We start from the raw sequence: 18,734 nt of genomic DNA on the forward strand, positions 1-18,734 counted from the left end.
ACACACATATATATATATATAGTACACTCTTTACCTCAGAAGAACACATAGAAACATTAATCTGGTCTGTTCAAATCCAAGTTTATTCATTAAGCAGATTTCATCAAGTGTATCTCCAACTACTGTTACTAATGTCTTTTCTTTGGTAAATTGTCATGTTGAGTCATATGGATGCACTTAAAAATAAAGTATATTTTAAGTATTATGCATTGTGTATTTCTTTATTTTAGCTCCTGCAGTATGTGGCTTCATGGATGGCAGTGCTTGTTTCTTAGTTCTTTCAAATCACCTGGGTCTGGTTGTGTGTTAGAAGAGGTCTCCAGGGTGTGTTGGCAGGACTTCCACAGGCTTGTTTTGCTATTGCTTCATCCAAATAAAGTGACAGAGGAGCCATCTGTCGAAAAAAAGTTGGGTCAGTGAAATTATTGAGCTGCCAACACTTCCTTTTGCATTTGGAGTTTTTTTTTTCTAATTTGGTCTTTTTTATACCAAAGTTTATATATCCAAACCGGCCCTGAGGAGGAAAGTTGTCTTAATGTGATATAGAGGAGTGCTCATTAGGTACACGGCTGTTAAGACTACAGGAGAAAGAATGAAAAACAAATTTAAAGCACTGTAATCTCTCGTGGGTGCATGAAAGAATACAATATAATGGTGCTCATGCTGCTTTTCTCTAGCATGTACTGTGCAGGATTAACAGTGCATCATAATTTAAAAGTTCACCATCCAATACACATGTATGCAGACGGGTGACAAATTAATGGAAAAACCAACATTAGCGTCTTATTAAGTTTTGGGCCACCATGTGCTGCCAGAACAGTTTCAATGTGCCTTGATATTAATTCTTTAAGTTTCTGGAACTCTTCTGGGGAGATGAACACCGTTCTTCCAAAAGATATTCCCTCATGTAGTGTTTTGATGATGGTTGTGGAGAGTGCTGTCACGTTGGCCCTAAATCTCCCATAGGTGTTCATTTGGGTTGAGATCTGGTGACTGTGAAGGCCATGGCATATGATTCACATCATTTTCATACTCATCAAACCATTCAGTGACCCCTCGTGTTCTGTGAATTGGGACATTGACATCCTGGAAGAGACCACTCTCATCAGGATCGAAAAGTTTCATCATAGGATAAAGGTGATCACTCAGAACAACTTTGAATTGATTAGCAGTGACCCAACCCTCTAAGTGGGCAAGTGGACCCAAACCATGCAAGCAAAATGCCCCCCAAAGCATAACAGTGCCACCAGATCCCCTCACTGTAGAGGTCAAGCATTCAGACCTGTACCGGTTTTTCCTTTAATTTGTCACCTGTCTGTATGTATACTCTATAAACATTTAATCTTTCCTTTGAGGAAAAGACTATTATTCTCATTGCTTACACACATTTGGGGAAAAGGCTAACCTTACATTCATTATCTAATTATTAGAAATTTAAAAAAAACAAGCTGCTCCGAGTTCCGAAAAACCCAAGAAGCACTCTACTGAGGGATGCTTTGCTTATGGCTTTTGGTGTGTGGAAACCGAGTGAAGTACAGTAAAGTAGTAAAGTAGTAAAGTAGTACCTTTGTAGCAGGTTTAAATACCCTGCCATTACACTACTCAAAATGTGATAGTATAGTGCAAGAAAAAAAACACAGTTTTCACAGTTTGTAGGTTTATTTTCTTATGCTTTTCTATAAACAGGTAGAATAACAAACCCACATAAATCCTCTTCATCTTTCTTCTGAAAACACATGACTGGTAAAACAATTTAACTGTGAACAGACAATTTCTGACTGTAAACTGTTACTGGACAGAGCAACATGATGACCAATGAAATGACATTTGTGCTGCTGAGACTTCAGTGGCTCCATGACTCCATCATGGAGAAACAGTCTGACAGTTTGTGATGTGTAAATCTCTACTAAAAGAGGCAGTATAGAGCTGAAACTGCGCATTGTGTCTGTTGATTCCTTCAGTAACATTCACTGTCAAAATGTACACTCTGATATGTCAGGTTTGAAGGATGCATTCATTTTAAGTCAAGACATTGGTTTTTGTTTCTCATGCGCAGCTAGCAGGGCACTCAACCGGTCCTCTTCATGTTTTTCAGAGAACCTGGAGTTACAATGGTTTTAAGGTGTTTTCAAACTTATGTTTGTTTGCTCTCATTCAAATCAGTTTGGTTTATTTAATTTTCACATTGAGACAGAAAGAGTGAACCAAAATGCATCAATACAAGCCATGCAAGAACGTTCACTCCTCTCATTGGTCAGACGTGTCTTGGGGCGGGAGCGATAACAAAAAACAGGAGGGAGATCATATCTGCCAAATATAAAAAAATGCAATGTACTTTATTGTTAGTCCATGTCAGACTACAAATCATTCTCCAGCTAGCTGCTAGCAACTGCTGATTTTGCTCATCTGCATCCCAGCATGCTCCCAGCCAGGACGTAAGGCCCCCATAGCTCCTGGCTATGGGAACCGTTTAGTTGGGTCGGATCATGTTCCCATCACAAACAAACTGCTCCAGATTTTGTTTGTAGCCAGACCACTTCCTCAAAGGGTCTTGTTACAGTTGTTTTGGTCTGCGACTGAGTACAATTGCTGTTCAGATCTGCCCAAACAAATCGCACCAAGGCGGAAAACAAGCCAGAGTCCGACTCAACCGGACTGAACAGGGCAGGTTTAAAAACATCCTCATCATTAAATGTTCAAGATCTACCTATAAGGAGGTGGGACTACTCCCTGATTCCCAGCAAGGGACCACCAAGGAAAAGCAAAACAGCTCTATGGTCCACAGGTGGTGCAGGACCAAACATCATCATCCACAGCTACAAAAATACAAAATACAAAAGTTCAATTCTCAGAAGAAGTATCTCAAACTTGGTACCAAATGAAGACAACTGAATCCTGCGGCGCCAGTGACTCCTACCGGTTGGTCAGGACACCACACCACAATGGCAAAGACACTGACGGTAACAAACATAGAGATTCATTCTTGACTTTGACAAGAAGCTAGTGAAACCATCTACTTTTTGTCTTAGCTTTCAACCACATCTCAGAGTCAATGTGACCTAAGTGAGGAACTTTGGTCACAACATCGACTTGGAAGGTGTCACAGTCACATGACCAGGAATCAGTGGACAGTTGGAGAAACATCAAGAAGGACATTCCCATTAAAAGCCAAAGATCATCTTTAAAGCAGACACAAGGGTTAGAATTCCCCCATATATGATCAGCTTTTGTCAGATGACCAAAGCTCAACATGTGGGCAGTATAGCATCGCAGTTATATCCTTACACAACTTACTACGACAGAAACCCAATCAGCAGTTCACAGAAATGAGAATCTCCAATATGTCTGCTGGGGGTTGAGCCCTAATGTAACACGAAGGCCCTCAAAAATGTCAATAAGAAGGTTTGGAAATCAGAATTCATGTTAACCTCCACAAGGGAGTAAGGCTAAGCAAAGACATGCCCTTATATTGAATGTCTTCCATTTGTGTTTTTATTTTTTGTGCTGGATTTGAAGGGGATATGTCATGCTTTTTGTGTTCTTCTGTCATTTATATCCTGTTATGATGTTGGATGGTTTGTAACAATGCATATAAAAATGCTTCCTGAAAGACAAAACCTGCTCTTAATGCTTCATTTGCAAAGTTTTTTTTTTTTTTTTTTTTTAAACTTTCCTGACAAGCTGCATGTCCATAAATGGCAGTCTGTCCTGTAATCTTTGTTGCTGACGGTTGTTGCCGTTGTCCACTGTCACATTTCAGATAGGATTCGGGCTCAAACATGTACAGATGTATTTGAGAAGTTGCCACTTTGAGTAAAGGACAAGAAAAAGAAGTGAAACCTGACTACTACTCTTTGTTTACGTAGCCTCTGGAGCTGGAGGAAGCTTCCTGAAGTTGGCCAATGAACTCATCAGGAGGCGGGCCTTCAAGAGACAGGGGCTAAAACGGCCTGTTTCAGACAGAGGCTGAACTGAGGGGCTGCATAAAGAGCCAGTACAAGATAAATAAGGAGTATGTTAAACTGTAAATCATGCAAAGATATTCCAGTAGAGCCTCGAGATATAAATATAGACCTGGAAATGTGCAGAATACGTCCCCTTGCAAGATTTTGGTCAATGATCTATATGAAAATATCAAACTGACATATGGCAACAGGACCATATCAGTCAGTTACACTTAGAATGAGTCACCATCTTCATAAAAATTTACAAATTCACATTTGTACATTTGGCATCATCATTTTTCAAAAATATTTGTAGTTTTTAACTATTTAAATGAGATTTTCTGTTTTTTTCTGTGCAGGATGAAATCTGAATGTTAGGAACCCTCATTGTGCCTCCTTATTGGTCCAAGTCATTGATATATGGATCACATACTTGATCAGAATATAAGGAATTTGATTAAGACAAACAAATTAAAACAGATGAAGTAACTGTGTGAATAAGGCAGGAAAAGAGACTGTCTCAGTAATCATGTTTTACCTTCATCATTTCGATAAATCATTCATCAACTCAACATCATCCCCACAAACATCATTTCAGATAAAAAAAAAAGTTATTTCAGAAAGCGTAAAAAACAAAAACAAAAAAAAAAAAACAGCCAAGTTTGACCTCGTTATACTGTATATTAAATGTCAGATAATCCAGCATTAGTTTGATCTATCAAGAACATAAATGTAACAAACGTCCACATTTGTCTTGGCAGTGAAAGCTAGAGGAGAGATAGAGTAGAAAAAAAGTAGAAAATAGCAAGAAAAATAAAAAAAAAGAATGGTCCCAGTAACTCCATCCTTCCTGTTCCTGCTGGCAGGTGCTGTTTTTCACATCTGTTTGAAAACAGCTGTCCTTCATTTTGCAGGATTTTTTTTTTGGGGTACTCCATATAAAAATAAAACATGTACTTTTTCTTCTTTTAAATATAAAAGAATATATATGTGATGGAAATAGGAGAGTTCATTTTTTGTTGTTGTCGTAGAAACGGAGAATATTGAGGCGACTGGTGATCCTCGTGCCCTCCGCCACGCTGAGGTCTCTGTTGGTTGGTTGTAATAAGGCACGTAAAGGCTGCTGTATCCCTCCGCCTTAGTCCGTTTTGTATCACAGCAAACACACACACACTCACACACACACACCAAAAACACTCATTTCATCCTCGTCAGATGGGCTGCAGGGCTGTTAGTTTCACCGCCTGGACAGAGAGAAAGAAAGTAAAGAAGCAGAGTGAGAGATTCAGAACAATAAACAGAAGTCTGGTCATTGAATCCACCACCATCAGCATGTAGGGTGAAAGTTTGAACATGTGCTGTATCTTCTGTCCACACTGGAATTAATTCAATTGCTGTCAAAAGTAAAACAATCACAAATTTTTCATCTAATTCGTGCAGCGAGGACTCTTCAGCGAGGTTACTGTTGGCTTTCTGTAGTATCTTTATATCTTATATGTGACAAAAAAGAGAAGCACAGTTCTGTAATCGAGGTAAAGGATGAAGAAAAATGGAGCTGAAATATTAATCGATTGACAGAAAAATGATCGACAATCATTTTGATAACTGATAATTAGTTGCAGTCACCAAATTCTGGTTCCAGCTTCTCATATAGTCTAGTAGGAAGGGGGGGTCACCATGCAAACCACTGATATATCTTTCTAACTTAGCTTTTTGTAATCCTCAAGGTGTCTAGTAAACATATTTTCATGTTCCCAAAATATTGTCCCATGGGTCCGTTTGGCGGCCATCTTGGATTTCTGGTGGAAATTGAAAATTGACATAACTTTTGAACAAGACATCATACAGAGACAAATGACCCCATTTTCTATATAATTTTGGCATGAGGAATTGATTGAGATGGTTATTGTAGTGATTTTATCAAGTTTGGTATATTAAAACTCGAAAAATAAGAAAGAAGTCTGTATAATTTACACTCAAAATCTTGCAAAATGACTGTCTACATATGGGTGTACATGTGATAAATATATACAGTGTTATTACACATCTTGACATAAAGAATAATCACTAAATAATGTAATTTAATAAAATTTATGAAGCATTTTATGGGTCCAAATACCACTTTTGTTCATGTTCCACAACTGTGGTCTTTCAATTACAATATGACATTATTTCAAATGAGATATTTTCATATAAATAACACTTTAAACCATATTAAAATTCATTCTTTTTGTTTAATGATTATTTATATGATTTTTTCACCCTCACTTCTGATAATCTAATATGTGAGGATTTGCTGCTTTTCTTTTGTCATATATCATTTTAAACTGAACGTCTTTGGGTTTTGGACTGTTGGTCGGACAAAACAAAACATCTGAACTCTGAGCCTTGATTAACTGTAAAGACAACTTTTTGACATTTCATAGTCTAAAACAACCCATGGTGACACAGGTGTCACCAACCCTTTCAATGTTCTGGAAAAATTCCTTATACAGTTTTTATCCTTGATTTTAACTCATGAAGTCCCCTAAGTGACATCTACTGAACATCCTGGTGCAGTCATGTGACAATGTGTGAATCTGTGTACCCATGACATCACTTCCATGATGGCGGCAGTGTGCCTGGTCAGCAAATGTGACAGAACTAGCTGATTTTAAAAAGCTTGTTTTTTGTTACTAAAGGTAGGTTTCAACCCATTTAACAATTCTGATGCTTTAATAAGACGTCCTGTATCATATTTAACCTGTTCTGACCACATTTCTTGAACAAACTGATATAAAACAAGTTTGGGAAATTACATATATGTTACATTACAGATCTTTGACACTGAAGGTAGAATTCCTTGTGGTCCATTTGGTCTGTTTTATATTCCCCATAATTTTCCTTTAAGGGGAAATGGGTTCTTATGGGTTAATCAGAAAAATATACTTCAGATTAAATCATTAAATAAAGTAATTGTTAGTTGCAGCCCTGTTCTGAAACCAGGTAACACATTTCTGCTGCAATACCAAATGTAACCATGTGGAGGCGCTTCAGACAAGGAAGCAGAGCCTGGCTGATATATTTAGTTTATTACAGATACATTGAGATAGTCTGTGTGCATATTAACTTCCACACCAGGTGCTCAAGCTGTAAAGACTGATAATTACACCTTGAGGTGGACGGGCAGTCCACGCCTTTACTCGAAGAGTTAGCCAACTTTTATGTGAACAGCGTCACGGCTCTTGTCAATCAGATATAATTGTCTTTTTAAGGGCTGCACCTAAACATTATGTTCTTGATGGATCAATTAATCATTTAGTCCTTTAAAATGTTAGAAAATAGTCGCTGACAGTTTCCTGGAGCCCAAAGTGACGTCTTCAAACGCCTGTTTTCTGTTTTTTTTAAAAATCAAAAGTCCAAAACACAAAGGAAATAATTAGTTTAGAATGATATAATACATTTTATCATATTTGAGAAGATGGAACCAGCAAATCGTTTTAATTTATTAATAAATGACTTAAAGGATTATTCGATTATTACTAAAATTGTTGATTAAAGTCGATCAACTGCTCGATTAATTGCTTCAGCCCCAATCATATCTGTCAAAATGATTAAATCCAACAGTTTGACTGAACAGAAGCTACAATAACGTAGTTTTTATAAGTTTTCAACATTATAATATACAGAAGATTTCATTTGCAGTGATTGTCATCATCATCACACCCTCCACCATTAAACCAGTAAAACCCTACTGGTGCTGAATCAAAGTGAAGCTGGTGAGTTTGCAGCAGTGAGTCCAGCAGGAGGGAGGCTCGTTTTTAAAACCCTCATCAGCATCGAGGGAGAGGAGCCTGCTGGACGCACCGTCACAAGATCACATGATCATATCAGATCCCACGCTCAGATTATAAAAGGCAAAAAGAAGAATTACAGGAAACTTTTTTTATTAATTAAATCAATTAAATAAGAGTCTGTTTTCTGGAGTCAGTTACTCACTCGGGGCAGCAGTGTTGGCATGCGGCCCTATCGCAACAACAGACTAGACTGTAGAGGAGAACAAGGTGAAGAGATTAATGTTGGAATGAGGCCTCAAACCGGATCAGATCAAACCTGAGTGTGTGTGTCAGGCCTGTCAAAACTGGCAAAAAATGACGTTCAGTTACTTCTAAAAAAAATTTAAAAAACACCATTCGATTATCTATTTTTGCTCATTAACGAAAGACATAACTACTTGTATATTTATCTCAATGTAAACATGTCTCTTAAAACATCTACACACCTAAACTTCACAAAATAAGCAACTAAAATAATGTCTTATACCTTAAAACTTAATTTAAACACCGTCTCTCTCTCTCTCTGCGCTGTGATTGGTGCTCTCTCAGACTGAGATCAAATCAATGATTCATTATTGATATAATGTTTGATAGCCTCATTTTTTATAAAGGTTTGGTAATATTCATACTGGTGTTTCCAAACGTGTGAACTCTCCGCCATCATCATCATCATCATCATCATCACACGGTTGTTGAATTATTCGCTTGTTTCAGTTTGACGGACATTTAATTCTTAATCAATGACAGTGACTTCTGTCTATCTGTCTGTTTTTTTTGTTTTTTTCTTTACAATTCGATTATATAATTGAATTTAGAAGTGTGTGAACCAGGTATTACTCCTGTCGTGGGGACAAAAATCAAATCCCCATAATGTCGATAATAACATTTCCGGATGAAGACTTGGTTTGAAGTTAAGCGAAGGTTCGGTTGAGTCTGCAGGACGTGAACGTGAGTCTGTATCGTACCTTCTGCCGGCTGGTCATCCAGCTGCGGATGGTCGGCACGAGGACGGAGCCGAGCAGGATCTGAGCCGGGTGATAGATCAACAGAGGGACCGAGATCAGAGAGAGATGCTCGTAGCCTTCGAACACGATCTTCAACATGGGGATACCTGGAAGGAGGAAGAAGAAGATGTTTTTATACTTTTTTTATACTTAAAACTGGCAGATATTCAAATTTATTCTTTCTAACTCTACACCTCCAGATGTTTATTTAAAACCTGTAGTCTTCAGCCACATCCGACGCTGACTCAAGTGACATCACTTAAGGCAGTTTATATAGCTTCATATTAACCTTTCACACATAGAACAGCTGGAAACAAACTCTGATGCAGCTCCACTTTAACATATAGTTTGTTTCTGTATCTTAAATTTTACTTATAACACAAATCCAATGTGTGCGTGTGTGTGTGTGTGTGTGTGTGTGTGTGTGTGTGTGTGTGTGTGTGTGTGTGCGTACCCAGAGTGAGTGACTTGTGTGTAGAGCAGAACACGATGGCGACTGTGTCCGCAGGGCTGAATCCTGAGCCCGACCTGCAGAGACAAACAGGAAGTTACGACTCATGTAAATCTGAATTCGAACGCCCAAAAAAAATCACAAATCTGCCTCACGGAGCTTTAAAATCTGTTCAGCATTTAACGTCATCCATCATCAGACACTCTGTTCCATCTACTGTCTGAGTGCTGTGACCTCTGACCTCTTATTGTGCCTACAGATAAACTTGAGATCTGTTTAAATGCTGCCATCTTTATACTTCTTAAAAGGACGAGTTCACAATGTCTCAAATCTGTCTTAAAACAACAGTCAGAAGCCAAAATGTATTTAAAAGTTTATCTGAAGCTAATATGAAGCTTCAGCGTCCAAATGAGTCAAATCAAGTAGATATCTTTCAACGTTACAGTCTTTTTAGTGCCAAAGTTCCTCTTTTTGTTACTATTCTTCCACCTGCAGCTCAACAGGGAAACACTGTCCGAGGAAACACAAAGAGGGAATTTGATGCTAAAAAGACTGTAAATGTGTCAGATATCCACTTGATATGACTAACTCAGACTGATGAAGCTGAATAGAAGCTTCACACAGACTTTTAAATGAGTGTGTGGACACACTGTGGATTTTATTCTCCATCACTTCCATTAAAAACACATTTGAAGGATCTTTTAATATCCAGTATGAACAGGAGGAATGATTACAGCGAGGAAAACCTCTTTCACTGTTACTATGGACACCTGACTGTTGTGAAAACCAGTGAACTCGTCCTTTAATCTAAATATCAGACACTTTTGTTCTCCACTCTTCCTTCATACTGATACTGCAAGTTTCTATCTAAATATTTTTATTCCCAGTATGATGAACTTGAGGCAGTTTTTGCTTTTATCGATTAAAAGTTATTAAAAAAAAAGACATTTGGTGGATAAAAATGAAGAAATATGTTGTAGCTGAGAGGAAAGAAGATGTTTTGATTTTACTGCAACATGTGATTCATATTTAATGTAATTCCAACGTTGCTTTCTAACATATTGGCCTGAATATTCTGCAGTATGTTAAACCACCGACATCCCGGGTCGAGGCCATCTGTTCTCTAGTGTTTCGACCCCATCGCACGGATCAGCTCTCTCTCCTCATCCTGCACCCAACAGGATGCTCGCTCTGCAGCCGCCGAGATCTTCTGCACTACTGTTCTCCGCGTTCAGCCTGTCACCCCTGGAGAGATAAACTTCCGCCGTACAGACTGAGCCGGAAAACCTCGACGTCCCACCTCGACTGGGAACCAGCCGAGTTGTCGGCAGTCGGCCATCAAGGTGTCGCACTTGGCTCTCTTCCTCTCGTTGGCACGGTAACTTCTGTCATAATGATCATCCCGGTCTTGGACGACCACAGGATGATGTCGGGGCAGGAAGTAACATTTGAAAAAGTGGGAGGTGTTTTTGATTTGAGGTCTTGATGATTGTTTTGTAGACTTAACGTTGCAAAGTTTCCTCTTTTTCCAAAAGCGTTTTGTTTAACCTGCAGGAGTTTCTGAAGCTCGTTTAACGTGTTTTTTCTGCCGCAGAGGAAGAAAATTAAAAAGATAAAAAGACAAAAAGAAAAGTATTTTTTACAAATAACAGGTGCTGGAAAAGCAGGAGTGGTTTTATATTCAGGCTGATACGCTACACTTGCCTGACAGCTGAGACTTGTAAGTAAAAATGTGAAACTGATGGAAAGAAAGCGAAGAGGAGGAGGAAGAGGAGGAGGAGGAGGAGGAGGAGGAGGAGGAGGAGGAGGGAATAACAGAGGAAGAAGAAGAGGAGACTCACCTGGTAGAAAAGGCAAACGTGAGCAGCATGAAGCTGAGCTGGATGGAGAAAACTGCAGAGAGAGAAAGATTTCACTTTAATATTCAACTAAAATCATAAAGTTTCATTTATTTTTATTACTCGTCATGTTAAACTGATTTAACCGGATCAATGAATTTATTACATTAGTATCAAACCTGTAATTATGTTGTTGGAATTAAATCCAACAGTTATAACTTTCTGTTTAATATGAAGAAGAATCTTGTAATATGTGAAAATTATTTATCTTCTAATTTATCTTTATTACTATTCTGATAATCAATTAATCCTTTGTCATATTTTTAATAAAAAATGTCCAAATTCTCTGATTTCAGCTTCTTAAATGTGAATAAACTGAACATCTTTGGGTTTGTAGACAAAAGGAGAAGATTTATATTTTATATATATTTGACAGATTACGTTAGTTGGAGCCCTAAAGTTAAATTTTAAAGTTATATTTATATTTTAAATTATTTCCCTCTTGAAAGTTTTGTGACTGGGAAGTTTTTTGTCCAGAACCAGTCAGTAACTGGTTGACCTGATTTTAACTATTAAGTCTTTCAAGTCTTTCAGGTACAAAACCAGTTTCACTGCTTTGTGTTTGTACTGGAAGTTGAACTATGTGACTTAAAAATGTGTTTTCGGATGTTCTTCACAACCTTCTTTCAGTTGAATTCAGCTTTTTCTAAAACTTCTCCACTTAATTAAAATATCGTTTGTTTGTTTTCTAACTTGCGTGGCATTAATTTACTTCCATAGAGACGAATAAAAACAGTGCACTGACTGATGAGGACGACCAGCAGCAGGCTCGTGGGGTCCAGCTCGATGTTGGGGTTACTGAAGGTGTCACAGAAGGTGGTGTAGATGATCATGAGGAGGACGGCGCTGCTGATGGCGCCGAACGGAGGCTTTCTCCGCTCCAGATACTCCCTGAGGAAACCTCGACACACCTGCGCGCACGGACGGACACGACAGCTTTCAATGTATTCAGACACATTTAAACATTTCACACACACACACACACACACACACAGAGTCCTACCTGACCCAGGATCAGAGGCACCACAACCGTCATGAAGAGCTGAGAGAAGATGGAGGTGAAGGGAACGGAGGAGGAAGAGCCAAGCTGGAGGAGGAAGAGGAGGAGAACCAAACACTCATCATATATATTTATATGTATTTATAACCAGAGAACCGTCAGAAGACGATGCAGCAGACTAAACATTCAATTTGTTATAAATATGATTAATATTCAGCTTTATCCTGTTAAAGTTTTAGTGTATAAAGTACTTTGAGCTCAGTTTGATTTGTATTAATGTAAATTAAAGCTGCATTCATAAATATTTTTATATTAACAGTGTGAGAAATGACAATGAATGTGAAAGATGTTGCTTGCAGTGATGAATCCACAGAGATTATCACCACCTGCAGGTCCCTTCAGCGTTTTAGCCTCTTTCAGCTCATTGTTTTGGTTTTATAGTCAACAACTTTACTGTTTTGGTTCAATCTCACAGCTCTCATCAGTAGAAAAGCTCTAAAAGCTAGTTTAGAGTCGTGTTTCTGTCCACCTGGTGAACATAAGTCCAATATTCACTCTCTTTTAGCTCTGTTTTTGGTCTCCACCAGCTCCTGAGGGAAATATCTGGCTGTTTAGCAGCTAAACGCTCCACTATGTTCACCAGCTAGTCTACAGCTAACTGTGTCGAGGCAGGTAAAGTATATTTATGAACGTGGTGTCACAGTTTATGTGTATTCAGTGTAAAAAGTGTTTTAAATCTCAGCAGGTCTGACTTACAAACAGCAGCAGCAGCACTGGAGTCACTACGATTCCCTGCAGGACACAAAGACACGGTTACAGGTTCGACTCCCCGCAGAGCGTCACTGACGTTTCATTACTGATGGACTCGTTTGGAGGAAAAGTTCAGCTTCATTATATATTCTACACATATAGATTCCCTAAAACCACGTCTAAACCTGGACTCAACATGCTCACTGTCCAAAATCTGAACCACACATGAACATCTTACCAGGAAGCTTCCAAATGCTGAGTTGAAGATGGCAGCAGCCTAGAAACACACACACAGTCAGTCACCATGACAACAACACACTAATATACTGTTTATTACTTTACATGATTTGTCAAACACTGGAGGAAACAAACTGCTAACGTGTGTGTGTGTGTGTGTGTGTGTGTGTGTTACCTCGTTGCCTCCGACAGCTTTGGTGAGAATAACAGCAGAGGAGACTGGAGGCGGCATGCAGCCCACCGTCTGTAACCTAGGCAACCACAACAACAGGATAAAGATGAAGAGGAGGATGATGAGAAAAGACTTTCTTTCCCCTAACTGTCCTTATTCTGCCTGCTTCCTTCAGAGGTCAGAGGTCAGAGTCTGGAGCTGACACACACACACACACACACACACACACACACTATAAGACCAATTATGAAAGAACAGATGTTAGAGAGCAATAAGATCAGGTTTTAATATTCCAAATAAAACCTATAATTAGTTTGTTAGACTGCAGCTACAGTGAGTCTGAAACTCTTCAGGTTCAAGATGATTAATAATAACCACGACTGTCATTTAGGAGCCTTTTAGTTTAATATTTCAACCTCGTTTTACCTGAACGAGCCAAGAAAAGAAAAAACATCTTTGGCTGATGAAGAAAAAGTTGACAAAATCATCAGTCAGTCGACCACTTTGGTCTAAACTGAAACTTCTCAACAACTATTAGATGAACCGTCATTAAATCTTGTGCAGAGATTCATTGTCTCCAGAGGACGAATCCTCCTTCCTCTGACTTTATCTCTAGCGTCACCACGAGGTCGACATTTGTTGTTTTTAATGAAATGTCTCAACAGCTACTGGATAGATTGTCGTCAAAGTTGGTTCACACATTCATCTTCCCCTGAAGATGAGTTTCAATCCCTTTGGTGACCTGACGTTTCATCTGGCGCCATCGCTACGTCATAATTTCTTTGATACGTTTGTTGGATGTTTACGACCAAAACCTGTGAAGCTAAGACCTTCACATCAACCTCAACTGAACTTTGTGTTTAGTGCTAATTACTAAATGTTAGGATTCTAACTTGATCAACATTATAGCTGCTAAACATCCACATGTTAGCATTTAGCTCAAAGTAAAAGTAAATAAAGCCTCATAAAGCTGCTAGCATGCTAGCAGTCTTGTTGTTCTATGAATGAAATAATTATTCATGCTTCCGACCATTAAATGTACCCAGATGTTTCCACATGTTTCTGTGTTTTTGGGCGAACACATCATGCTAACTAGTCTCCATCTCTAGCCCGTTGAGAGTGTGCACGTCCAGAACCTTCGCTAACCGAACCGGCAGCTGACTTCCTGTTGGCTCCTCGCACACACGAATGGGATAAAATAATTTAATCATACGGCTCCTCTAGACTTTCCTTTGATGAAAACAGTAATTTCGGGGGTTGTGACGCTCAGTAAAGTTTATTCACCATTTAAAGCTGCTTCTTTTCCAATAATTTTTGGCTCAGTGTGCATCACGTGATAAATCCAGGAGTTGCAATACTCCGTGATGCCACTACGCCTTTCCTGGGAATTTGGTCGGAACATCCTCAATGTTGGCGGACCTCGATTGATTTCCAGGTCAGTTATATAAGAGGACAGGAGGAGGCTCGTTAGCTGAAAGGAAAACACTCCTCATGGTTCCTCCTGTTTCTTATTCTTTGATTTCAAAGCGCCTCCGTGTGGTTTGGAGCGTCATTAAACCATAAGAGACGAAGCTGCAGTGAGTAAAAGTTTGTGCTGCTTTCAATGACACAATTATTTGAGTTTAACATGAATTTGTCTCTTTTCAGACGCACACACTGCATCGCCTGTAGCAGCAGTGAATATGAGTCTTTGTGTCCGTTCATAACTCGGCCTTCAGGTACAGTCAGGCAGGGACTCGAATAAAGGACGGCATTCACACACATTAACACACACACACACACACACACACACACACAGAGTCTTCCTACCCTCTGAGCAGCCATTGGTCGATGGCGGTCAGTGCGAGCACTTTGAGCAGCAGCCACACGGCCAGCGGGAAGAAGATCAGTGTGAACGACTGAACAAACAGATGAAGCCGAACGTGAAGCAAAGCGCTGGTCAACTCCTGCAGAGACACACAGGAAACAGACTTTCATTACTCACATTAATCTTCTCCAACCAGCAGCTGCGTCCGTCACTCTGATGTATGAAGTTTTTCAGACGCTCTGCTGACTCTGCTTCAGGATTTCTTACCTCCGTTTTCAGTGAAAGGCCGCTGTTGAAGAAGATGAGCGAGACGGCGACGTACGCGACCGTGATCTCTGGCTTCAATGGACCTGAGAGAGACAGACAGATGTATTTACAGTGGTGACCATGGTAACCGTCATCATCAAGCACCGACTACATGTTAATATAACATCAGGTCACCAGTTCAACTGAAGCCTGAATGACACATAAGTTATTATTCATCTCCTGGTTTACAACATCAAACTGCTGCATCACACTGTTAAAAAAATCATCTGAGATTTTGAGAATAAATTCTAAATGTTTTGAAAGAAAAGTTGAAATATCTCAAGAAAAAAACAGTTGTACTACAAGAAGATATTTCAGGAGTAAAGCTGCAAAATTTTGAGACTAAAATTGACAAAAAATATTGAATATTTTGAGAAAAAAAGTCGTAATATAAAATAAGAAAAGACATATTTTAAGAACATAGTCAAAAATCTAAAACAAAGTCAAAATATGTTGAGAAAAAACTGCAATATAAAAGGAAAAAAGTTGTTTTTTTAGAACAAAGTAGGAGTGTTTTGAGAGTAAAGTAAAAATTTTTACCAAAAAAATCCAAACAAAAACAAAAAAAGAAGAAAATCAGAATATTCTGAGAAAAGTTGATATTTCAAGTATAAAGACAAAATGTTTTGAAACTAAAGTCGAAAATGTACCAAAAAAACAGGTCAGAATATTTTATATTTTAAGACTAAAGTCAAAAATTTGCCAAAAAAAGTCTGAATATTTTGATAAAAAAGTTTGTAATTTTACAAGAAAAACATTAAAACATTTTGGGAGTAAAGTAAAAAATTAACATAAAAAATTCAAATATTTTTGAGAAAAAAAGTTTGTAATATTGTGAGATTTTAATTGTAATAAACAGGTGAGAACAGTTTGTCAGCTTTTATCTGCCAAATGAGTGATGTAGAATCAACATACAACTGATGATTACTTTCTTTATTGATTAATCTGCTGATTATTTTCTCAGTTAAATCGATTTATCATTTGGTCTTTGAACAAGACATTTGACACCAGCTCTAGTAAAATGTTAAACTCATCCTATTGTGTAAAATTATGGTTTAAAACAAAAAAAACTAAATCCTGTAATTTCTATTTTTCAAAAGATACCAGAATATTTTATTTAACAGACATTCTTCAAGATTTTCAAGAGAAAATAATCAGCCGATTAATCAATAATGAAAATAATCATTAGCTGAAGTCTTAATTTCTCTTACAGGATCTGTTCGACTGCAACTCCTGCTCTTTGATACAGGAGTTTACGAGCCGCACCTGAAGGCAACAACTGACAGTAGCAGCACAGGAGCTGATCTAAAGGTGACGCCGCCGTCCCTGAACGCCTCACAGATAACACTTATCATGTAAGGTGATAACAAGTGAAATTACGACTGAGATAAACTCTTTTTATCTTTATTACAACTTCCACTCATGACATCAGAGTTTCTCAAGATGTGGTCCCAAATCACCTGTGGCCGTTTCTGATGGGTCAGACCTGATCAAATCCACTGCATAGATTAAATATGAGTAAAATTTAAGACTTTTAAAGGACATTTTTAATACACAGAATACAATTTAATACCTGTTTCATGAAAAATTTCATTAAAAACAATTAAAGATAATAAGGTCTCGGGTTATTAACCAAGTGCAATGTGAAATAAATGTCAGTTTATTTAAATTAATTTCACTTTTTTTTAATTACCTGACAATTAGCCTGGCAGGATATAACATTCATTCCCCTAAATGTAACTAATGACTCATTAATCATGACGTAGACGTGGATAAGCAGCAGAAAAAGACTGGATGGATAGATTATAACTAATTTATTTAAATTCAGAAGACTGAAACAACAGAATTGGACATTTTTCAGCAAGTTTTGTTAAAATGAAAAACATTTTATAACTGACATTACTGACTTTTTCCAGCGGCAGGCTGGGAAGTTACAAGACAAAACGTTGACAGAATATTTTGAGAATAAAGTCAAAAATTTACAAAAAAAAAAAAAAAAGTAAAGATATTTTGAGGTAAAACTAGTTTAAATTATGAGAAAAAAATTACGATATTTTGAGATTAAGATTAAATATTCTGAGACTGAAGCCTAAATCAATGCTTTTTATGACCTGCAGACACACTGAAGATGTGAAGTGACACCCAACTGAGAGGTGTGTGTGTGTGTGTGTGTGTGTGTGTGTGTGTGTGTGTGTGTGTGTGTGTGTGTGTGTGTGTGTGTGTGTGTGTAGACTGTCATAGGCTACTTTTGAGGACAAATTTCAGACTGAGGACCAGTTCATAGGGGACAGCTTGTCCAAGTGGGGACAAAAGCAACGCCCCCACTTGGGGAAAAGCTGATTTTTGGGTCAGTGGTTATGGTTAGGGGTTAGGGGTAAGCCTCCAGGAAATGAATGTCAGTCTATGTAATGTCCCCAAAAGACACCATGATCTGATATGTGTGTGGGTGTGTGTGTGTGTGTGTGTGTGTGTGTGTGTGTGTGTGTTGACATTTCTGCTGAATGCAACGTGTCACTACAGAGCCAGGTAAGGCAGGGAGGCAGAGAGGGAGGAAACACACACACACACACACACACACACACACACACACACACACACACACACACACACACACTAACAGAGGAAGCCTGTTAGCTCCACTTTCTCTCCTATATGCGAAAACCGGAACTCCGTTTAAAAAATCCTTAAATTCACAGTAACATCACCTTTTGACAAACATGCGCATTATTTAAACCATTAATTTACACCTGAACGTAATCAACAAGATTCAAAATTTACTTCGGCATATATAATGTCCACAAACTAACACGTATATAAGTAGAAACTCAACATTTTAATGATTTTTTTTGTAACTCCCACATTTTCCGTCCTGGGACACAAAGCGCGAAACAGAGTTAAACCAAAGTCTGAAAGTTGGTGATTATTAAAAGTAAAGTTCCCGCTAATTAAATACACTCATGTCGATCTTTTCAGTGGGTCCAAACATTTTATTTTACAATGTCAGGTCTCTGTCTGTGAAGCCATGTGTGATCAGAAGCAAACTGTAAAGATAAAGAGGTAAAACTCTGCTCCAAGTCTGGCACCAAACATGCAAAAAAGTGGCAACTCCTGCTAGTTAATATAACACAACATCTGTTGGTTGTTGCACAGCTGGATCACCTTCAACATATGCGCACTGACAAGAGTAATTGTTAGTGATGGTTAATACTTAATGCAAAGTGACTAAACTCCGGCTGACTGACCTCCTTTGACGCCGAAGCTTGGCTGCAGTTTGGCCGATAAGATGACCAGCACTATCCCGATGATGAACCATTCCTTCCGCAGCCTCGCCAGGAGGCCCATGTTTCAGC

General features: G+C 38.4%; 1 protein-coding gene across 1 annotated transcript; it reads right to left on the minus strand.

Moving 5' to 3' along the window:
• Nucleotides 1–4,464: 4,464 nt before the first annotated feature.
• slc10a7 (solute carrier family 10 member 7) lies at nucleotides 4,465–18,726 on the minus strand. Its single transcript, XM_044342128.1, has 12 exons — nucleotides 18,627–18,726; nucleotides 15,346–15,428; nucleotides 15,081–15,217; nucleotides 13,275–13,350; nucleotides 13,101–13,139; nucleotides 12,869–12,904; nucleotides 12,116–12,199; nucleotides 11,858–12,023; nucleotides 11,056–11,107; nucleotides 9,218–9,291; nucleotides 8,725–8,870; nucleotides 4,465–5,188 (listed from the first exon to the last, which is right to left on the minus strand). Exons 1-12 carry the CDS (start codon nucleotides 18,724–18,726, stop codon nucleotides 5,156–5,158), a joined length of 1,026 nt encoding a protein of 341 aa, XP_044198063.1. The 3' UTR covers nucleotides 4,465–5,155.
• Between the last annotated feature and the right edge of the window lie 8 nt (nucleotides 18,727–18,734).

Source organism: Thunnus albacares, chromosome 22 (assembly GCF_914725855.1).
Source record: "Thunnus albacares chromosome 22, fThuAlb1.1, whole genome shotgun sequence".
Taxonomy (NCBI): Eukaryota; Metazoa; Chordata; class Actinopteri; order Scombriformes; family Scombridae; genus Thunnus; species Thunnus albacares.